At 36.8% G+C, this 23,281-nt stretch overlaps 4 protein-coding genes across 7 annotated transcripts in view; 3 read left to right on the top strand and 1 right to left on the bottom strand.

Annotated features, from left to right (window-relative positions):
- Positions 1-11,266, top strand: part of acot11b (acyl-CoA thioesterase 11b) — a 17,277-nt gene extending 6,011 nt beyond the window's left edge. The window contains exons 5-16 of one of the 3 annotated variants that reach the window (XR_012383816.1): positions 435-536; positions 659-794; positions 1,081-1,237; positions 3,615-3,734; positions 6,268-6,482; positions 6,577-6,632; positions 6,764-6,830; positions 8,020-8,103; positions 8,234-8,367; positions 9,239-9,370; positions 9,774-9,900; positions 10,147-11,266. Coding sequence is in view for 2 of the 3 variants with exons in the window: in XM_021478310.2 (XP_021333985.1) it covers positions 435-536; positions 659-794; positions 1,081-1,237; positions 3,615-3,734; positions 6,268-6,406; positions 6,577-6,632; positions 6,764-6,830; positions 8,020-8,103; positions 8,234-8,367; positions 9,239-9,370; positions 9,774-9,900; positions 10,147-10,326 (1,434 nt within the window). In the remaining variant the exon portion in view is untranslated. The remainder of the gene's footprint in view (positions 1-434; positions 537-658; positions 795-1,080; positions 1,238-3,614; positions 3,735-6,267; positions 6,483-6,576; positions 6,633-6,763; positions 6,831-8,019; positions 8,104-8,233; positions 8,368-9,238; positions 9,371-9,773; positions 9,901-10,146) is intronic. The other 2 variants (XM_021478310.2, NM_001430895.1) reach the window with 2 other exon arrangements.
- On the bottom strand, positions 11,175-16,565 carry lrriq3 (leucine-rich repeats and IQ motif containing 3). Of its 2 annotated transcripts, none has more exons than XM_001339983.9 (7): positions 15,838-16,565; positions 15,441-15,764; positions 15,223-15,353; positions 14,718-14,853; positions 13,827-13,904; positions 13,633-13,744; positions 11,175-12,127 (listed from the first exon to the last, which is right to left on the bottom strand). In XM_001339983.9, exons 1-7 carry the CDS (start codon positions 16,102-16,104, stop codon positions 11,538-11,540), a joined length of 1,638 nt encoding a protein of 545 aa, XP_001340019.5. In that variant the 5' UTR covers positions 16,105-16,565; the 3' UTR covers positions 11,175-11,537. The 2 variants fall into 2 exon arrangements, with proteins under 2 accessions (XP_001340019.5, XP_068079230.1); XM_068223129.2 differs by having other exon boundaries at positions 15,468-15,764.
- Positions 16,541-20,721, top strand: fpgt (fucose-1-phosphate guanylyltransferase). Its single transcript, NM_001020754.2, has 4 exons — positions 16,541-16,797; positions 17,402-17,569; positions 17,930-18,022; positions 19,076-20,721. The coding sequence occupies exons 1-4, from the start codon at positions 16,725-16,727 to the stop codon at positions 20,461-20,463; spliced, it is 1,722 nt and encodes a 573-aa protein (NP_001018590.2). The 5' UTR covers positions 16,541-16,724; the 3' UTR covers positions 20,464-20,721.
- Positions 19,186-23,281, top strand: part of tnni3k (TNNI3 interacting kinase) — a 29,366-nt gene continuing 25,270 nt past the window's right edge. Inside the window, exon 1 of the mRNA XM_073909919.1 lies at positions 19,186-23,281. The gene's annotated coding sequence lies outside the window, so the exon portion shown is untranslated.

The following is a 23,281-nucleotide window of genomic DNA, read 5'->3' as shown; positions in this document are numbered from 1 at the left end:
AGCCACCAATAGTAAATTAGGGAGAAAAAAAAATCTAACAATCCATCAAAGACAATGTTGTTACTAATCGTTTACATGTCCAAGACATGTAATTAAAAAATCCAGAGTCCACAACTACTTCATATATTAAAAATACGTCATTTTGTGTGATTTTATTTTACCAAATTAGTAACATCATTTGTGAACTTGGCAATTAAAGTGTTAAAATCCTGTACTTTTCTAAGCAATTAAGTAGTTTTTATCAGGACTGAGGTTGATTAGTAGATTTATGCAAAAAAAAATTGAAAAAAATAAAATAAATACATCTGATGCATTTTTATAGCATTTTAGTTCAGTTTATGTTTTCATCGCAAACATACCTAAAGAACAGTAAATTTGAACAGTGCAATTAAGTTCAGTTGTAGTAAAGCTAAATGTGTGACTATGATTCTCAGGTTGGGATTTCAGTGAGTTGTGAGGATCTCTTCAGTGACAGACAGTGGAAAGTCTGCCATGCTTTTGCCACCTTCGTTGCTCGTCGTACAGAAGCAGGAAAAGTAAAAAGCATCCAGTCCAACCAGTTCACAACAAATCCTTTTTACAACATCAAATCAGATCTTTAAAAAAAAACTTGGATTTGGTCCATGTCTTGTTAGAGCTGTGATTTGGGTTTGCGCAGGTACAGCTGAAGCAGGTGATTCCACACACGCAGGCAGAGCAGATGGAGTACAGCCTTGCCGCCGAGCGCAGGAGGATGAGACTAATCCATGCAGAGATAATTAACGATCTTCTTAGCAGCTGCTGCTCTCAGACAGGTGAGCAGAGACACTCACTTTCTCCAGGTGTGTTTGTTTACTTCCAAGACTTTGAAGAGAGAGGGCTCAGAAATGCTTGCCACGTGAAATGAGTCATGAATCAGAAGTTGAGCTCTGATTAAAGGTGTCTTTCGGTTTGTTTGGTGTCTCATCACGAGCATTCTGCCAACACTCATTTAAGTGTATATATGTACAGTAAACCTTACAAAGCATCACGTGGGTTGAAGTGTGTAGAATAAATAGTCTGTAAGATGCAGTGATAAGTGGTGCTCTATGTGTTTGCCAGTGAGTGAGTGTCTGGATTACCAGGATGCCGTGTCTGCAGAGAGGACTCGAGTAGAAAGCGTCGAGCTGGTGCTCCCGCCTCATGCCAATCACCAGGTCAGCACCTTTGGTGGACAAATCATGGCCTGGATGGAGAATGTAGCCACCATATCTGCCAGGTGTACAGTCACTGCTCTGTTAAAGTCATACAATCTCTTTTAGGATACTTTATTTCTGTTATTAAATTATTTGTTCGATTTAGCACGTTAAAAATGGAAACACTTCACTTAAAGGGGGTGTTTTTTTTTTAAGGACAGTCATAACACCTTTATAGTTATGACATGACATATGCTTGCTTATCACAAGTGTATTTCACTGTTATGACATTTTAAATGCAAAGTTGACATTTTTTGAGAATTTGACATAAATACATCATAACTTGACATTCATATGACAACTTGAAATTATCAAGACAGCATAACTAGTCATAAATCTGTCATAAACTGGAGTGTTATAAGGCCATTACAATTGTGTCATGAATATTTTTCTGATCACTTTTTCAGTGAAACTAAATGAACTTGTCAACCAAGGTTCAATCTAAAAATGTATCTCTATATGCATTTCTGGAGACCACCAAATACGTCCCAGGAGCTACGGTTTTTGCAGTTTTTTATTTTCGCTTATCTACCAGAGGCCAATGTGTATGCTTTTTGATCTCAAAATTCTCTTCAGAGTGCCATTTGCACCTGCTGTTCTCATGTAAATCCACCAGAGGCCGCTGTCGATTACCTGTTTGACTGACTGACTGACTGACTGACTGACTGACTGATCGGTTGACCCACCATCCTCCTTCCATAAACCCAACCAATAGTGTTTTAAAAAGCACAGATTGACCCGACCACCCACTTCCCTAAACCAAACTGACAATTTTAAAAAGCAATCCAGAAAAAGAAAAGCCCTTGTCTGATTTTTACCATGTTTTACCACATTGTCAACCTGTTATTTACTCGTTTATTTTATTTTTTGGAGGCCGTCCATATGAAGGTAAGCAGTCAGCTGATAAGCACAAAAAAAGGAACGGCGTCATACTCCCCCAAAGCATTCGTTTTTAAAACAAAATGTAGCCATACAAACTTTTGGCTACATAATTCGCCGTCTCCAGAAATGTATATAGTGCTACATTTTCAGGATGAGCCTATGTTGGAATTTGTCATTACAATTTCTCAGTAAAAGTGTCAATACTGCTGTAACAACATGATTTATATTTAATGAAATTTTATAGACATTTTCAATCTGTATCATTGTAGTATTACTGACAATGAAAACATATTAATGATGATGTTATAAAATTCCAGACAAAATTATACAGATTTAAGACAAGTTATGTTGTTGAGTTGTCAAGATTAAAGCCTTTTTTACACTTATAGACCTTTCCGGAAAATTGCAGGTAATTTGTCTGTATGTGTGAACAGGCCCTTTTTAAAAACACCGGTAAATTAATTCCAGCAATTTTCCGGAAGGAGAAGTTGTAACATTACCTGTAATTTGCCAGAATGCTGCGCTGTGTGAACGCAGAAGGAAGATTGCCGGAAAGAGCGCGTTCATGTCTAGAACGCACTGATGTGAGACATTTACTTTAGCCAATCAGAACACTCAGTCGCATTCACATCCGCGCGGTTTATGAAAATAAAAGCCTTTGAATATTTTTCCAGACACATTTAGCTGCTAGATGTTAGTCAGATAACGTTTATATGTTCATTCTTAATGCCAACTGTGTAAAAAATGATCAGTAAAATGCTTATGATAAACCGCTGTTTGCTCACCTTCAAGCTCTGCTTGACGCGTGTTCACGTAAAGGAGCCGGTGAGCGCCAGCACACAAATATTATGAACATCTCAACATCTGAAAGTATTTCTCCACATGTTTTCCATAAGTTGTTCACAATACACAATTTGTAATGTAGTTAAGTGTGTAAACAATTAGCTGTAGTTCGAGTTTCTGCCTTTGGATGTCTCACAGAGCAGCTGCATGAATGCTTTAAAGCTTTAAATAAAAGTGAAACCATCAAGAAAAGGCAGATCTTTTCTTGTTTAGAAATACAAGCGCTGCTGTTTATTGCTCATTTCTGGTTAATGATGTCAGAATTTACTGGTATTTTGGAATGGATGTGTGAATGATCTTTTCCTGAAAATACGAAACATCCGTGCCTGTGTGAACACCTTTTTTTTTATTTACCGGTAAAGTCGTTCTGGAAATTTTACGGATATTTACCGGTATCACTATGTGAAAGGGGCTAAAGACAGGTTGTGATGTATTTGTTTATGTCAAGTTGTCATAAAAAACACATCTAAAATAATGTTGTCATTGCATTTAAAATGACACAACTGAACTAATGACGTTTAATGACAGCTGTCATACGCTTGTATAAAATCTCATTCATGACACATATCATGATTATAAAGACTTCATGACAGTCTTATGAATGCCCCTTCAAGTAAAGTGTTACCCAAAAAAATCAATGATATTTATTTATACTGTGTATGCTTTTTCCTCTAGTCGCTTGTGTAATGCTCACCCAACTCTGCAGAGCATCGACATGTTCCACTTTCGTGGCCCCTCCCACATTGGAGACAGACTAGTGCTGAAGGCAATCGTAAACAATGCTTTCAAGAAAAGGTATATCCAAAAACTGTTTTTATGTTGCATCATCAGTTGGCCACATTGGATAGCAGAACATAAACAATGCCACTGAATTAAACGAAACTTAATTATTTTGTTGATTGCTGCTGCTGAAAATTATTCACTTCAATTTCAATTCATAAATAAGCAGAACAATATATTCAGTAGTACAGGGGGATTCAAAAAGAATACCTACATTTTGAAAACCTGTATTTAATCAAAGAAACATGACGGAAACTTGGGAAATTAATCAATGTGAAGAGTACTTAAAGTTTCATAGTTCATAGATGCTCAATATGACCCCCTGCAGACACTCGAGTGACATCAACCCAAAAGTTGTGGTATTCTTTTTGAATCACCCTGTATATTACTGTACAATTTGTTGTTTACATTCGAGCAAATTATCTCCATAATGGCAATGTGCATATGGATAACTCAAATAAATCCTAAATCCCTCTATATTAGGAAAAAAATGTGAAACATGGGATGGATATATAAGGGTGTTTTCATACCTATAGATAATTTGCTTTGTTCCAAGAATCATGAATAGACCCCAAGAGACTGGTCTGGATGCAGACCTAGTCCAGTTCTATTTTGGGGCCGAGACATACCAAGCTGTAATCACACAACTAGCACCAATGAAACCCAACTGTGTTGTCACCTTGCATTGGCTTGTGTCTGGACTAAAAAGCTGCATGTGAACACACCAAATGGACAAAAGCTGACTGAAACAAGTGCCACATTCTATGCCTGCACACGAGCATGTGTCTTTGCACTGTGGGAGGCAGTAATCTGATTTCTCTTTCAACAACGGGAAACCAACGTCTGACGTGCACAAAGCATAACACAAAGCAGCATTTAGCAATATTATCACAGTAATTGTCAATTACCACTAAGGGATTTGCACCACAAATATGTCTGATAATCTAATAAGTGAAGTTTCACAAACTAATATGAGAGGAGTATGTGATATGCTGGTTAGCGGCTGATCCTCTTTGCAAGCCATCTTCGTTTTGGAGAATCCTCCCATCTACCCCATCTCCCCCCTTCTTCCTTTACCAGGGGGAGCTCTCGAGAACTACCTGATCTCGTACCCCCTTACGCCCCATTCACACTTGGTGTCAGAGCTTCCCATTCATTTTGAATTGGTGACGTCAAGCTTTGCCAAATTGAATTGTGTCCGTTGACGCTGCTTCAGTGGCGTTGCTCGCTGCAGAAGTTTCTCAACTTCAAGCACCAATGGAAGCGTCAGCCAATCAGATTGCTTTATGCAAATTCCCCAGCTCAGACAGTAGCCAATTGCAGATTTGTTTCATTGGCTGACGCTACTATGATGACCGTGTTAGCCCCAACTTTAGACACGCCCTCCGTCAAGCGTTGACACTGAAGCCCCCTAGTGAATTGGGCATTACATGCTTATCAACCAAACAAGAAGTGTATCTCCGTGTTCAGGGTCCTCTTCCAGCACAGCATGCCAAACCAGCTAATATTATGAAATATCTAGGAGTGAACGCTTTAATCCATATAGTTTGCAAATATTTAAGAAATGTAGCGAAATTCCAGCCGGCCTCTTTGTGGTCCTTCTTGACTTGAACTGTTTACTTGCTATATCACTTCACTACATCACTCGCGCTCTGATTCTTTGCTTAATAATCAGTCAGCCTATGGTTCGACACTGATTCTACATGATGAATCAGGCCAACATGATCCAATGTTAATGCAACAAGAGCCAATGTATGGAACACATCAAACCAACTAGCTGGACCGACAGACTAACGAAACCCAATGGTCAACCCTTAGCTTGGTGTGCTTGGTGTGTCCCAGCCTTTACATGCACTTTACATAATAACTCATGAATGATGTAATAAAGTCTGGTTAATTCTTCCAATGGTTTAGGTTGCTTACTTATTACAAGCAAACCAATAAAGTGTTTGTTTTCAAGTGGGGTGAGACCATCTCATTAAGGCGAGCTCAGACTGATTTCTAAAGCAGTAGACATTAAAATTTTGACATATTTCTAAATGAACTGAGCTAAAGTTGGAATCAGAAGCTACAATTCAGAGGGACTCAACAAACTTGAACAACAGAAGATGATAAAATGTCGCCTAAACAGATCAATCAATTTCTGCTAGAACATTTAAATGGTAGGACTAGAATTCTGCATAAACAACATAAAATATGGATCCATCTTGTATTGTAATAATAGTTCTGGCTGGCGGTTGATGGAGTTAAGGTGTGGGGGAAATTTGTTTAGCACACTTTGGCCCCCCTAGTATAAACTGGCATAATTTAACTGAGCAGTGCTGCTGACCTTCAGGAGCACAGTGTGTCCATGTTGTGATGGCTTCCAAATCTGCAGCATCAGCATGATCTATAAAGAAGTCAATATAGACAGGTCAAAATCTCTGATTGATATTTCCAGCACCTCGCTGAACCTTTGACAACAACAAGCAGTCAGTTCTGAAGGCAAGATGTATTTAATAATGTTCCAGTGAGAGTAACAGCTGTTATGTTGTATGTGCTCTTCTAGTATGGAGGTGGGAGTGTGTGCGGAGGCCTATCAGGGTGGAGAGCCTCTGCGACACATCAACACCGCCTTCATGACCTTTGAGGTCTTGGACAATGACAGGAAGCCATGCACATTGCCAAGGATTCGACCTGAGCCTGTGGTGAGCACTGTTGCATTCTTCAAATCTCTCACATGGTGGAAGAGTTTAACTTGTTGACTAGGAGATTCCAGGATGAGTTCAGTAGAGTGAAACTAAATGAATTCTAGAAATGAATGTTTTGCTTGGTGTTTTTTTTAAATGTCCATAATCTTCTCATCCTTTCTTTTAAGGATGGCAAGAGGCGCTTTCAAGAAGCCATAGCCAGAAAAAAAATCCGTCTTGACAGGTAGGATTCTGAAGATTGAGTCTGTTATAATAGGAAATGTAATTCGATGACTTATTATGTCAAAGTTTTCTTTAAAGTTAGTTAAATTCCAGCATCGGATGGTAGATCATAATTTTGCTCTCCTTTTACAGGAAATACATAATATCCTGTAACCAAAGTGAGGTTCCTCTGTCGGTTCCTTGGGACCCAAGTAATCAGGTATACTTATCTGTTTTAAAGTCTGTGTGAAATCAAAATTTACAATGTTTATTTTACAAGCACACATTGTTATTCTTTAGGTGAACAATTAATCCCTCCAAGTTAATCCACTGAAAAAAGTTAGTTTTAATAATCTTTAATAAAAGTCTGACCATTACCTTCTGAGTTTGGAACGGTGGTCCTTTGTTGACATCAGTTTGACAGCTATAGCCACAATATTCTTAACCACATCTCTCTTACCATTAGATTAATATGATAGAATGATGCACAGATAGAAAGCCCCGCCCCCTAATCAATATACCATTTTAAATGGAAGTACATCAAAATACTGTAATAATAGTCCTAGCAACTTTCGTTTCACATTGACCAAAGGGTCATGAAACCCCCTTCTTTTGGTTCAAGTGCACCTCAGATTTTTTAAGGGGACATCATACTGCTCAGTGAGCGTCGTCTTTCGGATGAGACGTTAAACCGAGGTCCTGACTCCCCAGGATGTCCTTTGATAAAAAGTAGGGGTTTAACCCTGCCATCCTGGCCAAATTTGCCCACTGGCAACAGGATTTTAAAAATGCGTCTGAATGGTACCGAACTCAACTGATAAACTGAGCTCTCCAGACAAAAATGCTTGCTGCAAACCAACAGTTTCACTGTATCGGCCCTGACAGCATCGCAGGGTAAACATGCGACAAAACTCGTGGATCATGGAAACAAACAAATACGACCCTTAGTGAACAGCTAAATACTGCTGGACGTGCACTGACGCAGTCTTACCCAGTCATTGGGTCACACAGTTTGGCAGGTCTGCCTTGCCTTCGATAAAGCACATGCTGTCATGAATAATTAAGAAGTGGTGTCTTCTCATAGGATAAGAAAATTCCGCTATGAAAAATAATGAAAAACCGACGCGTCACCCCTCCACTAGCAGATTCGCACTACATTAAAAATTTTGATCCCGCCCCAAATTGATTTTAAACCTAGAAGATGAATAAAGACAAAAGCTCAAAATTATCCAGTTTTCCCAACACAAACAGGTTCTAACATTGTCTTAACTGATGCCCAACACACACAAATCTGGTAAAAAAAATAAATAAAAAGTACTCGAGATTGTCTTTAAACATTAAGAGCTACAAATGTCATAGACAAGCTCAAACATTTAACTGAACCATGTGATTATTCCATATCTTGGCAGATGTATCTCAGTTACAATAATGTTTCGGCACTTAAGATGTTGGCTGCCCGAACCAACTGGGTCTTGACCTCTGAGAAAAATAAGGTAGGTATAGGTATAATAATTAAATTTGAAGTTTTGCTTTCTGTCCTCTTGAGATTATATAGGTAACTTGAGTGTACAAAAATGGTGTGTACACTTGAGAGAAATTTATGGAGTGAAATTTTGCACACAGGTGAGTTTATACACTCTGGAGGAGAACCAGGTGTTGTGCTTTAAGGTGGAGACCCATGTGGCTGTTGCAGCTGAGCAGGTGTTTCTCCTACTGTCTGATCTAAGGCGAAGGAAGGCGTGGGACCACCACTACCAGTATGTAAAATGTATTTTTTCTGCAAGCTGGAGAATAATAATAATTTCAACTATATTGACACGCCTGGGGGAATCTACTTTGCTTATTAAGCATTTGCAGATGTTTGTTATTCCCAAACAATCAATCTAACCAGAAATTGATCAAATCAAGTCATGTTTTATCTAAGGAAATTATATCCCTCTTTTGAAACTATATCCAGCCCACACACTGTTTTAAAACATTAATACAATCCAAGTCTGAAGAGAATTTCAGCACATGAACTTGCAGAAAATAAACATTGCTTTATGATTTCTTATGCTTTAGCAGTATTCAGGTACAGAAATGGTTTGTTCTTATGTCAAGCAGGTTTGGTTGAGCTTTTGTTTATATTTGCTAATCGCTGTGTACATTTGAACAAAAAGCCTAAGTGATCATGTTTCTTCAAAAGATTTGCACTAATTCACCTTCCTTGATATGTATTTGTTTTTTTAACTCCACTGATTTTTAGGTACCAGAGTCTTGGGTGAATATGCTTTCAATTGTCAGAGGGAGAAATAAGTTTCTCTTTTTATTAAAATATCTTAATTTGTGTTCCAAAAAATGAGCAAAAGTCTAAGAAGTCAGTCACAAAGTCAACTGGGACCAACACACTTTTGTTGATACACTTTTATGGTCCACAAATCATGTTCATACAGGTTTGAAGGGACAAGAGGGTAGAACTGGTTTTAATTTTTTAAGCGTTAATTTTTTAAGTTTTGTGAAATGTCTACGGCAAATTTGAGAAATCTTACAGGTTGTCTGCCACAATGGTGGGCGTATAAGTTAAAATGATAATCAACCATGTCAAATGACCTGATTTAAGCTTTAACGTTGATATTTTAATTAATGCAGAGAGTGTGAAGTAATAACAGACTCAAACGAAGACGACACCATCTACCGTGTTTTCACCCCTTCTGTGACTAAAGGAGGCAAAGGCCAGGACTTCATCCTCCTGGCATCCAGGAGGTGCCCTTGTGATTCTGGGTAATCCTCTAATACATTCATTTAACTTTACTTCGGTTTAGTCCCTTCATTTATCAGGGGTCACCACAATGGAATGAATGCCAACTTATCCAGCATGTTTTACACAGTGGACTTCCAGCTGCAACCCAGCACTGGGAAGCATCCATACACACTTATTCAAACTCTATTTACCTAAAGCGCATGTCTTTGGACTGTGGGAAGCACCCGGAGGAAACACACACCAACATGTGGAGAACATGCAAACTCCACAAAGAAATGCCAACTGGTCCAGCGAGGACTCGAACCTGTGACCTTCTTGCTGTGAGGCAACAGTGCTAACCACTGAGCCACCTAATCCTCTAATACAGAATCTCTATATTTTGTTTTTTAAAGAACCAAAATAACACATCTTTGTCTGTTTCAGAGACCCTTATTTGATTGCCTTGCGTTCTGTTACCTTGCCGGCGTATCCTCCCACCGAAGACTACAACAGAGGAGAGGTGCTCTGTGCTGGCTTCAGTATATGGGAAGAGGAAAACTCTTTCACTAAGGTAATTCATATACACAGAAACCCAAATGGACATCTGTAATGAATGATTGAATAAGTCGTAGTTCAAGAGTTAACACAACTTTACACTCTCTTCAACTGAAATACTGTGCGGACATTAGCCAATAACACCATTTATAACTCCGGTTTAGAATCTGCTTACAGTAGTTCCCGGTTCTGCCACATAGGTGTTAAAGTACTAAAGGTTAAGTGCGTCTGGCTTAGATGCTGATGTATGCATTTCTCTCAGATTTCATACTACAACCGGGCCACTCCTGGCGTGCTGCCCTACATCTCCACTGACATCGCTGGGCTTTCCTCCAGCTTCTACCGCACCTTTGCCTCATGTAGCGCTTTCCTGGAGAATAATAAAGACAGCCTGGCTTCTCTGCCCACCTCCATGCTGCGAGAAACCTCAAAGAGAAGCTGAAGTCAACTCTCAGTGCTCTTCAGAAATTCATTTAGGGGACTTTCACACCTGGCACGTTTGCTCCTTAAGCTTGTTTGGTTAGGTTGTATGTGAATCTCATATCAAAACAATTGTTCAGAGATCTGCCTGAAAACTAATTATAGAACAGAAAACCACTCACTTTGTGAAAAATACCAGTGTTTGATTTTCTAATGCCTCTCAGACAGTTTGAAATGACCAATGAAATGAGAGTTAATGTTATAAATATTGGCCTTTTTTAGAAATATTGCCTTTAGAAAGTGAACTGAACCCACAAGAAATTGCAGGTCAGAGCAAAGCAGACCATTTACTGGTGTGAAAATGCACTAAAAATACATTGTTAGGGTCAAAAATGTCACTGTAGAATTACACATTTGAATTCAATGTAAAAGATCATGAATCTGTAGGTGCATAAAACTCTTTCTGTATGAATTGTGAAAAAGGCATAACTGTCATTAGCAGGAGAGTTGATTTTAAAACGTGGTCATGGTTAATATTATTAAATAAAAAATGTTTCTTTAGATTTCACCTTTATAAGCTAGAATTCAGGGTCATGTGCAATATGTAAAACTCTATAGGGTAATTATATTGCCTAATTACCCTAATCTACCTAGTTAACCTACGTAATTAATGTAGTTGGGCCTTTAAATGTCATTTTAAGCTGTATAGAAGTGTCTTGAAAAATATGTAGTCAAATATTATTTACTGTCAAAGATAAAATAAATCAGTGATTAGAACTGATCTGTATAAACTGTATATCTGTTCTTAATCAAAAATCTGATATTACAATAGTATTTTTTTAGTTGCTTAATTAGAAAGTGCATTGACGATTCAATTAATGTGGATTTATTTGTGATGTAAAGGTAGAAAGTGCTATGACGATTCAATAAATGTGGATTTATTTGTGATGTGAAGTTAGAAATTGGTGGCTTTAACACTAGTTTTTCTCTTGACTAGTCCCTGACGGACGGAGGTGGATGTGTGTGTGTGTGTGTGTGTGTGTATAGGAGAGTATTTTTGGATCCATGTTATATAATCTTTGGATTCTGAAAAGCAGAGCAGATCCCAATTTTTAGTAATATAATCAGACAAATACTATACTCCATATTATATAGTAACTTTGCTAACTAACCAACACTTCAATGTAATCGTCCATATTAAACGGAGAGTTCAATCAAAAAGCATGAATGCATTTATTGTTGCTTAGTGCATTTGCATGTGTTATATCTGAGCACAGCCCTCGCTATTGAGATGTGCTCTCGGCTAAAACTGCAAACCATCTCCTGCTCCTGGATCCTCCTCTTCTTATCCTCCATGAACTGGCAATGTTTCTGCCGTGCCTGATGGATGTCCTGCTCCAGCTTGGCTCTCTGGAGAGTGAGAGTTTTCTCCGTATCTTCTCTTTCGCGCTCCTGACGAAGGCGCATTTCTGTCCTCCGGTCCTCAATAAAGTTAACTCTGCGGCCTTTGGCTACTTCTCGGTCAACGTGACGCTCGGTTACCTTCTCCGCAAGTTCTCTTTGCATTTTGGCTTTATCAAAAACCTGATGTGCTTTTTCAATTATTTTGAAGGGAGTGAAGCTGACAGTGTCTTGGCGACGACTGATCAGATGCGTTCTTGAAGTTTTAGCAGGTGAGCGAGGCTGTGGATCAGGCTTTTGGTTGAGGGCTTTACGGGACAACAACAAATCACTCAGTGGCTCACTCTGGTGGACTGAAGCCTTCAGTCCCAGCACATGAATGTTTCCTTCTCCAGTTTCTTCAATACATGCATCCTTGATATCTAAAAGAGTAAAACAATGACTTAAAACCTCAAAACAGTATTTATGAGAGCTATTGAAAGGGATAGTTCGCCCAAAAAGGAAATTGCAGTCATTATTAACCCTCCCTTGTATGAGTTATGAGTTTCTTTCTTCTATTGAACATTAATGAAGATATTTTGAAGAATGCTGAAAACCTGTAACCATTGACTTCCAGTTTTTAGTTAGTTTAAACTTTATTGTCCGTTCTGCTTGGCATAGAAGGGAAATTTGTATTTAACACTGGATTTAAGACAACAATTGAATACATACAACAATCACATAACAACAACACTCATCAAGACAACAACATAAGTTAAAAATTTAAAAACTAAATTAGCCTCATATCATTCTTGACAATCACCCCATTCACTTCAAACAGTGATTCGATTTAAGACAACAACTGCAATTGGGATAAATTACTTTTTATAAGCATTTTTTGGGCTTTAGGAATTCTAAACCTGCATCCTGATGCTAACATTTTAAATACTGAGTGAAGGGGATGTGTATTCTCTTTAAAAATCACAATTGCTGTTTTTTTTTCATAAAGAAGTCAAATAGAATCTGAAGTGAATGTTGTTGGTGACCAGTTATGTTATTTGCCTGATTGATCACTCATTCATTTTCTTTTCTCTTAAAGTCTGTGTACTAACATTAAAACTTCTCAACTTGCGGAGGAGACTGAGGCGCTGACTTGCCTTGCCTTAAAAACATCTGTGATGCTATAAATATATTTAAAATATAAGAAGCTATTCATTTTTTCCAATGCCAGATCATCTGCATATTTTATAAGAGCGAGGTTATCATGTTTCATCCATTTTTCACATATATATATATATATATATATATATATATATATATATATATATATATATATATATATATATATATATATATATATATATATAATAAAATAGGGGATAATAACACATATCCCTGAGGTAACCCTATATTTAAAACAGAGCAGTCAGATTAACGCAGACACGTTGTGGACAGTTTTGGTCAGCTCTGATTCATACAAACAACCAACAACCTATTCCTAAATTATGAAGACATTGTAAAATACAGATATATTGTTCAATATTTATTTTTTGTGTTCCATATTTGTTTTTGCTATGCTCAAAAACTGTTTGCTCAAACTACCTTTTAAAAAAAGCTGAAACAACACAATTTTTACTTCTTTAACTTAATTGTGTTATGTTCAATCCACTTAAATTTATAAAAAACTAATAAGTTAACTTAAATCCTTCATATTGTACCAACACAAATCGATTGTGTATTGTAGAACCCAACATTTTTACAGGGTACAAATGATGTCGGGGGTTACAGGCTTTCAGCTTTCTCCAAAATATATATTTCTTTTTTGTGTTCAACAAAAGAAAAAAAAACATAAAGGCTTGAAACCACTTGAGGGCGAGTAAATAGTGAGTACATTTTTTATTTTTTGATTAACTTTGCCTTTGAAGCCAGTAATCTTGATATACTGTACCTTGGTTGGGTCTGTTTGTTTTCACTGACAATTTCAGCCGGCATTGAGGTGTGTTGCATAATGCCTTCATGTCTTGTTGACCATCATATAATTTAGCATTTTCTTGTAAAACCTGTGCAAAATATCCAGTGAATAGTACAGAAAGTACGTTTATATAAAGTGTTCATTGCTTATATTTTATACTGTCACATTACCTCTGGGTAGGCAGTTTGCATCAGTTTATTAAGGTTCACATAAAGTCTTTTGATCTGGGTGTCTCTCTTCTGCTTCCCCTTTGGATGAGAAACAGGACTGCATGTTAGAATACTGAGTATTAAACTTTAAAAACATTTCTAAATTCTGCATGCACAACAATATTATCAGTTTGTTCACACTTTAAAATTATTTAATTATTTTTGTCTCTAACTCAAAAAACATATGTTTTACAATTTTGAAAAATTATATGCATTGCTTTAAAAATGACCCTAAATTCACTCTAAATAATGCTGGATTTTTGTAACCCAACATTTGTCAGAGATTGGACAAACCCATAGGAATAACTGTTTCAGTTAAATTTTGATCACACTTCATAATATTATAATATTTTATTCTGATGTGACACTGAAGACTGGAGCCGTGGCTACTGAAAATCCAGCTCTGCGGTCAAAGAAATCATTTATATTTAAAAATGTATTAAATTAGTCAATTTAGTTTGAAAGGGTAGTTCACCCAAAATAAAAATTACCTTATCATTTACTCTGCCTTCTTTGGTTTTAAATCTCTATGAGATTCTTTCTTCTGTTGAACACAAAAGAAGATATTTTGAAGAATGCTGCTTGCTAGCACTCATCGACATTCATATAGAAGAAAAAAATACAATGAAAGTCAGCGGGTCCGAGAAACCAGCCTTTTTTTCCCTTTGTGCTCAACAGAAGAAAGAAACTCAAACACATTTTTGAACAAGTAAAGGATGAGTAAATGATGACAGAATTAATTATTTGTGTTGAACTGTCCCTAACATTTTACAATATTACTGTAAATAAACCATAACAAATGCAGACTTCAATAAAATAGTGTCAATATAGTGAGTCAGTTGTAGTACATACTGGCTCAGGGTGGTCATTTGTGTCCTCCTCCATGGCTTCCTGAAGCTGAGATGGTATCTGCTCATTTTCTGTCTTCTCAGTTGGATTGGAAATAAATGGTTTCCCAGATGCCTTCGGTTTCTTCATACCACAAAGCCTGACAATGCAGAATTCCACTTAAAAACAACTTCTCAATCCACTGAATAAATATCCCAAATAATATCTCTAAAGCAGGGCTGTCCATACTCGGTGCTTTAGGGCCAGGGTCCTGCACAGTTTTACTCCAACTCCCTTCAACACACCTCCCTGGAAGTTTATTGTACCCAGAAAGAGCTGGATTAGCTGGTTTAGTTGTGTTTGATAGGGGGTTTGAACTAAAACATGCAGGACACCGGCCCTCAAGGACTGAGTTTGGACACCCCTGCTGCTCTAAAGTAATGACTCTGTATTTTATAGTAAATCAAGTAAGCACAGAATATTAAAAGTCAGGATATCATAAAGACAGCAGCATGCATAGCATATTTACCCAAGACTTCTTCTAATTAAGTAGCCTCGGATCCAGCGCTGTATAATAAGTGTGGGTGAATAAAAGGCTTGAATCCTGTTTATCTCAGTGATTATTTTATACATCACTTTCATCTCTGTCTCAAATGAATCCTGAGAAAGAAGAAAACATCAGATTTTTTTTGACATAAAAGTAAATAATAGAGCAAACAAAGACCAGTGTAAATAATGAGCACTAACAGACTTTGTAGGTGGGTACAAACGGACACAAAAGTGCTGTTTCTTTGCTTTGAACCGAAAGGGAAGGCACATATTTTCAATTATTTCCTCATCAGAGATAACAAAGTTGTCCAAAGCCTTCAGAGACCATATGTTGTTGACCAGACGGTGCCTGTAGTTCCCCTTTAAACTGACTGGGGTGTCATACAGAGTTAAAGCAGTCAGCTTTAAACAACCCGACAGGCCTTTAATATTGTCCCAGGTTGACATGTTGTTGTCATGTAGATACAGAAGTTGTAGTTCTTTCAGATGACTCCAACCTGAAGCGTCAGGGAGCTGGACAATCTGAGCATAAAGATGGTCATTAGTGATCAGTGAATCAGACATGCATGAAAGTATATGGATCACATAACGTTACCTGATTGCCTTTCAAATCTATCTTCACCAAGCTAGTGCATTCCATTAGAGGTTCAATCCTGGTTAAAAAGTTGTCAGCCAAGATGCAAATCCGCAGTGTTTTGCAAGATCCAATCTGATCGAGACTCTTTACAAGCAAGCTGTTCAGTCTGACCATCACAATGTCTGTTAGGTCTTTGTCACCTTCTGAAATCCAGTAGCCATGATCCAGTAACAGGGATTGAGTGCAGTTTACCAAATAAACCTGGTATGCTTCCAGGGAATCCATTTTTACATGTTGGTGAAAGTTATCTCCTCCTTTATGAGATTAAAATCAATGAAATGTATAGAAATAGGCATATTCCATCACAAGATGATGCTAATGGTATTCCTAATATTTATGTGGACATATTTGTATATTTAGCTAAACTTTAAACTGTTAAAATCCTCAATCTGCTGTTTAGTTTGTTCTTACTGTTCTGTTACTGCCTCTCAATTGTATTCTTTTGTTGGCAGAATGATTGCAAGAAAAAGTTGCCATGACAACGGCTGGACATACAGGAAGCTTATTTCAAACAAATTCAGCACTTGGTTAATATTAAAATAAAATTTCATGATATGTCAAAAGATTGAATATATTTTGGATTTTTAAAAAACGCTATTTATGTTGATAGATAATTCAAGAGCTAAAAAAACGCATAGACGTCAGAGAGTTCGGTTGTCACGTGATTGGAACCCGGAAGTGGCTATGTAAACACGTTAAGTGACAGTTTGAATGACTTTTTGGTAATAGCTATTAAATGATCATTTTCACAAATGATTCAGTCATCGAATTATTTCTGTTGATTCATAACGGGCGTTGACTGAAACTTATTGTAACGTTAGCGATAAAGACGAGTGATTGTCATAATGACAGAACGCGGAAACGTCTATCTGCAAAAATCCACCAAAGACAAAATCGAAAAATTTAACAAAATGAGAGGTAAAGTTACCATTATATCCATATAGGATGTACAACTGTTTTTAACTTGAATTCCACAGTGAATATACCATGGTAAAGGTATTACACTGCTACCAAATGGTCGTATTGTTTTTTTTACTATAGTATTTAAGTGGTATTCTATTCAGTTTGTTTGAAGAACATATTCAAATAAACACGTCGAGCTGTAGGTTAAGTTTAGCACTTCTTTGTTAACGTTGCTTAGAGTATTCACTTGTGTGGTGTTCATGAAAGTTTCTATAACTTTACTTTATTTACTATGGTATTTTAGTGGTACTCTATTCAGTTTGTTTGAATCAAGAACATATGCAAATAAACTTGGCGATCTATTGTTTAATTTCAGTACTTCTTTTTTACTCTTGCTGAGAGTATTCACTTGTGTGATGTTCATTAAGTTTTCTATAACTTTACTTTATTTACTATAGTATTTAAGTGGTATTCTATTCAGTTTGTTTGACTGAAGTACATATCCAAATATACTTGGCTATTTATAGTTTAATTTCAGAACTTCTTTGTTACTGTTGCTGAGAGTATTTACTTGTTTGTTCATGTAGGTTTCTACAAGTTATTCATTTCTCATCCACAGGTAAAGCAGTAAAGTCAGAAGAATTTTGGGATCTTGTGGTCATTACTGCAATGGACGAGGACCAGAGGTCTGCTTATGAAATTCAGATCACAGATAAACTGGAGAGGAAAGAACTGCCTCTTGGTATCAACTATCATGTGTTTGCAGATCCTCCCGGATGCAAGATTGGTAAAATTTATATAAAAGCTAAACATGTCTAAAATTATGTAAAATAATGATTTAGAATTCATCACTAGTATTGTTGTTGTATTTGAATTAGTTGGATATTCAGTTTTCATTTTATTTTGTGTTTTAATAACTTTATTAGTTTTTTTTTAAACATTAATATTGTTTTATATGTTAATGATTTATTTTAATTTTATTTTTTTTAAAAACTGTAGGATGTTAGCATTTGTTATTTCAGGTAGCTGGCAACATTTCAATGTTCTTTCAAGTTTTTTATGTTTAAATATTTATTTTAGCTTTATTTTAACTAAAGAATTTAGGAAATGCAATTTTAAGTATATTAAACCTCCTCTGTTTACACAGGTAATGGAGGATCCACTTTACATTCACTGCAGTGTCTTCATGATAAATATGGCAAATCACTGTCTGGATTTAAAGTCATCCTTATTCATGCAGGTACTAAATTAGTTTTCAATAATGTTTGCCATCTCTCATTCCTGCACTGGTCACTGTAAAATACAGAAGTAATTTGGAGTTTGTAAGATTCTTTAATGTTATTAAAAAATGCCTGTTATGCTCACAAAGGCAGAATTTATTTGATAATAGTACATGTATAATAATGTTTTTACAACTTAACTTCCAAAAAATTGTTTTGAATTTGATTATTAGGGTTTAAAAACAGTTTTAAGGCTTAATATTTTGTGGAGGCTACATTAATATTACATATTATTTATATTTTATTCATTTAGTAGATGTTTTTGTAACTCTATACATATCCAGACATATCTATACATATCTTGTCACTTTTGATTTTAAAGGGGACCAAAATGTTAATTTTTTATAATCCTTTTATAAAGCATTCAAACACAGTTGTGTGGTAACGGTGTGTGAATATAACAAGCTTCCAATGGTAAAAAGTTATTAATTTTTATTTTTTGTACACGTAACAGAGGGGGAATGCCCCATCCATTAGTGATGATTTCTCCCTCGTTAGCATAGGACATTAGTCTTGTTTTGAATCTGCCACTATGCTGACACATTAGAATAAATGCCTTTTTAGCTCTGCTATTTTGAAAGGAGCACAATCTCAATTGAATTTAAAGCTACAGTCATCAAAATGGCTCAAGTAGGATTAAAGCCTAAAAGAGGCAGTTTCAAATAGTTATAAAACATTATTTGTGGGGTATTTTGAGCTGAAACACTCTAGGGACATCAGACACTTATTTTACAACTTGTCCCTTTTAAAGGTCCCCTTTAATCAATGTAACACACTCTTGCTGAGTATTAAACTGTAATATATGTTAAATAAAATGTGTAGCATGTGATATGAACCTCAAAACAACATGGAAAAGTATATTATCCCGTAAACAGAGTTAATTCCGTGAATAAAAGCTCTTTGGTTGTGCCTTATTTTGCTTTACATACACAACTACTTAATAAATTTACCAAATTTCAGTTGGGACTGTTATATACATACTAATTTAACAATACGTTTGGTTACATATGCAGGAGGATTCAGTCAACGTTTACCCAATGCCAGCGCTCTGGGTAAAATATTCACCGCTTTTCCTCTGGGAAACCCTTTATATCAGATGCTGGAGCTTAAACTAGCAATGTATGTGGATTTCCCTTCACACATGAAGCCGGGAATGCTGGTCACCTGTTCTGATGACATAGAGCTCTATAGCATTCCTGACCAAGAGTTTGTAGTATTTGATAAACCAGGTTTTACAGCGTTAGCACATCCCTCCTCTCTCTCTATTGGTACCACGCATGGAGTATTTGTTCTGGAGCCAGCAGAAGTGCCCACAATCTCTGACATGCAATACAGAACATGCTCTCAGTTTCTCCACAAACCAACCATAGAAAGAATGCGCAAATCCAATGCGATATGCAAACGGAAAGAGGAAGAGTTTGTTTACACAGACAGCACTTATTACATTGATCACAGCACTGCAATGACACTGCTGCACATATTCAGTGAAATCAGCCCTCTGACATGTGAGGTCGATGCATACGGGGACTTTCTTCAAGCCCTGGGACGAAGAGCGTCAGTGGACTACACGGAAAACACTGCCAACGTCACCAAAAAGGAAAAAGGTCTCGTTGAGATTCGCAGGAAGATTTTCCATCGTCTCAAAGGCACGGCACTTAACGTCATCCTGCTGAACAACTCCAAGTTCTATCATGTAGGCACCACTGAGGAATACTTGTTCCACTTAACAGCCGACCCGTGTCTTAGAGCTGAGCTTGGCCTGATGGCTTCTGCTTTCAGCTCATTTATATTAGAGAAAACTCGAGTGTGTGTGATGCACAGTATCCTCCATCCCAGCGTGAGTGTGTCTGAGGGCAGTGTTGTTGAATACTGTAGATTGGATGCTAATGTTTACGTCGGTTCTAGATCTATCATAAGCGGAAGCTGGATAGGAACCGATCTAAAAGTGCCGAGTGACACCTTCATGCACTCGTTGTCTGTCAATCTTGACGGAAGCACAGGTTTTGTGACTGTGGCTTTTGGAGTTTTGGATGATCTAAAGAAAAACGTGCCCAGGCCTGCTGATATGAAAGCGTTGAGCTTGTTTAAGAGGAGTCTGGAGGACTGTGTTGGACTCTGGGGGTTGTGTCTTGAAAAGGTCAGGTTTTCTGGAGATGCATCTGTGTGTAGTTTGTGGAACGCCTGCATTTTTCCTGTGTGTTCGGATCTGAAGGACTCGTTCCAGATGTCACTGAAAATGGTGAAGGCATTAGATGGTGGAAATACATTCACTCTACCTAAAAATACCAAACTAACATCTTTACAGGAAACCCTGCAGAGCAAAAATCTGGAGGAAATGCTGAAATATAGAAAAGGGCTTTATGAAGATATTCTCAGGGTGAATTTAAGTAATTCCCTTTGAGGTTATAAATTTGTTTCACAGTTTCAAACTTTTTTTTTGATCATGTTAGATCAAAATCACAAAATTGGAATAATAACTTGCTTTTGACAAAAAGTGTTCATGTATTTTGCCACATAGAACCTTAAATTGCCCATAATAACATTTTATTTTTATTTTGGAGTTTGTGGCCTATATTATACTGTAATAATAGTTTACTTATGGTTTATTTTTTTGTTTGCCAATCTGATAATTTATTAAAATTGTGTTGGATAATTTAAAGTGTGTGTGTTCTTTTGTAATGTACACTGTAAAAAAAAAATGGAGGGTTCCACACAATTCATTCATGTTGACCCAACAGAAATTAAGTTAACTTAACGCTTTTAACAAATTTATGTTGATTGAACATAAAAAAAAGTTGTTCCAATGAATTGTGTTGTTTCAGCTCATTTTAAATAAGTAGTTTGAACAAGTAACAAAAAAAGTATTTTTTGAGTGTAATGTAATGTGTATACAGTTGAAGTCTGAAGAATTGTTAGCCCCCTTGAATTACTCGCCCCCCTGTTTAATTTTTTCCCCAATTTCTGTTTAACGGTGAAAAGATTTTTTTCAACACATTTCTAAACATAATAGTTTTAATAACTCATGTCTAATAACTGATTTATTTTATCTTTGTCATGAAGACAGTAAATAATATTTGACTAGATAGTTTTCCAGACACTTCTATACAGCTTAAAGTGACATCTAAAGGCTTAACTAGGTTAATTAGGTTAACTAGGCAGGTAAGGGGAATTAGGCAAGTCATTGTATAATGATGGTTTGTTCTGTAGACTATCGGAAAAAAAAATTTAGCTTAAAGGAGCTAATAATTTTGTCCCTAAAATGATTTTTTTTAAATTAATGAAACTGCTTTTATTCTAGCTGAAATAAAACAAACAAGACTTTCTCCAGAAGAAAAAATATTATCAGACATACTGTGAAAATGTCTTTGCTCTGTTAAACATCATCTAGGAAATATAAAAAATTCAAAGGGGGGCTAATAATTCAGACTTTAATTGTATATAGCGTATTTATTGTGTATGGCACATACACCTAAAGCCCTTTACAATCATGAGGGGTTCTCTCCGCACCACCACCAAAGTGCAGCATCCACTTGGATGATGCGCCGGCAGCCACAGGTCAACGGCGCCAGTGTGCTCATCACACACCAGCTATTGGTGGAGTGAAGAGACAGTGATACAGCCAATTCGGTGGATGGGGATGATTGGGAAGCCATGATCGTAAGGGCCGATTGAGGGACTTTGGCCAGGAAATCGGGGTTTACACCCCTACTCTTTTACGATAAGTGCCAGGGGATTTTTAATGAGCACAAAGAGTCAGGACCTTGGTTTAACGTCTCATCCGTAAGAACCTTTTCACTGTAAAAAAAATCCATAATTTTAAGATTTTACCGTAAATAACGGCCATTAAATTACAGAACTATATCGTAAAATAACGGATATTAAATGACAGAAATTTAAAAGAAACGTTATCAGCTCTCTGTTACACATAAATTGGGGGAAAAAAATAAACAGGGCAGCTAATAATTCTGAATTCAGCTGTATACATATTGAACAGTTATCCTTATAGTTGCCTTTTTAAAATGTTCTAAAATATTTTTGAATATACATTACAATTTAATGATTAGGGCCAAAAATACAGTAATAAAAGTAATTCTATAAAATATGGATACAATTAAAAAAAAATTTCGATTTGAATAATTTAACACGGTTATTACTGTGCTACTAAAATCCTCACTGAAATTTGGTGCACAAGAAATTGTTTATTCACATTAATCATGTTAAAACTAAAAACTAAAAATTATTTTCTAAAAAAATTGATGGTTTAAAATAACATTTTAAATAGAAATCTTTTGCAAATCTGGACTGTAAAAAATCTTGCGCCCTAAATGGTTTTTATTTAAATCAAAAGAATCGTTTTAGCCATCTCAATTCACATAAGTCAACCTGACTAAAATTTTAAAGTAAAATTTAGCTAAAGATATTTAGTTGAAACCTGATGGTGAAAATCAAAGTAAAATAAAAACATTTGTTGTCATGACTTTGTCATTTCATTTTTACAGTGTATAAATGCATTTACTGTGAATTTTATTAAACATTGCATCTTTGCAGAATAAAATTCACTTAAATAAAAATGTATATTCCTACAATGAGCTAGTTTTTGTGCCCGACGATCGAGTTGTCGTGGTTCTGAACTTTGACTACCACCCATTTCCAGTTCAAGTATCTTGGGGTTTTGTTCACGAGTAAGAGAAGGATGGAGCGTGGGATTGACAGGCGGATTGGTGCAGCAGCAGCAGTAATGTGGTCGATGTATCGGCACATTGTGGTAAAGAAGGAGCTAAGCCAAAAGGCAAAGCTCTCGATTTATTGGTCAATCTACATTCCTACTCTCACCTATGGTCATGATCTTGACCGAAAAGAAAAGATCTCAGATACAAGCAGCCAAAATGAGTTTCCTTTGCAGAGCAGCAGGACGCCCCCTTATAGGTAGGGTGAGGAGCTCTATCACCCGGGAGGAGCTCGGAGTGGAGCCACTGCTCCTCCACATCAAGAGAAGTCAGCTGAGGTGGCTCGGGCATCTGTTTCGGATGCCTCCTGGATGTCTACCTAAGGAAGTGTTCCAGGCATGCCCCACCAGGAGGAGGCCTCAGGGATGATCTGGCCTGCATGGGAATGCCTCAGGATTCCCTCACAGGAGCTGAAGGAAGTGTCTGAGGAGAGGGAAGTCTGGGGTTCTCTCCTAAAACTGCTGCCCCCACATCCTGGCCCCAGAAAAGCAG

Source organism: Danio rerio, chromosome 8 (assembly GCF_049306965.1).
Source record: "Danio rerio strain Tuebingen ecotype United States chromosome 8, GRCz12tu, whole genome shotgun sequence".
Classification (NCBI taxonomy): Eukaryota; Metazoa; Chordata; class Actinopteri; order Cypriniformes; family Danionidae; genus Danio; species Danio rerio.
Note: the sequence above shows the minus strand (reverse complement) of the source record. Positions and strands in the feature narration are given on the sequence as shown.

Excerpts from the sequence above, each read along its gene's own strand:
- lrriq3 (XM_001339983.9), bottom strand. The coding sequence starts at position 16,104 with ATGGATTCCCTGGAAGCATACCAGGTTTATTTGGTAAACTGCACTCAA. Across the intron at positions 15,354-15,440 it reads TGTACCCACCTACAAAGTCT|GATTCATTTGAGACAGAGAT; the intron begins GTTAGTGCTCAT and ends CTTCTTTCTCAG. Across the intron at positions 12,128-13,632 it reads AACAAACAGACCCAACCAAG|ATATCAAGGATGCATGTATT; the intron begins GTACAGTATATC and ends TTACTCTTTTAG.
- fpgt (NM_001020754.2), top strand. The coding sequence starts at position 16,725 with ATGACAGAACGCGGAAACGTCTATCTGCAAAAATCCACCAAAGACAAA. Across the intron at positions 17,570-17,929 it reads TCCTCCCGGATGCAAGATTG|GTAATGGAGGATCCACTTTA; the intron begins GTAAAATTTATA and ends CTGTTTACACAG. Across the intron at positions 18,023-19,075 it reads AGTCATCCTTATTCATGCAG|GAGGATTCAGTCAACGTTTA; the intron begins GTACTAAATTAG and ends TTACATATGCAG.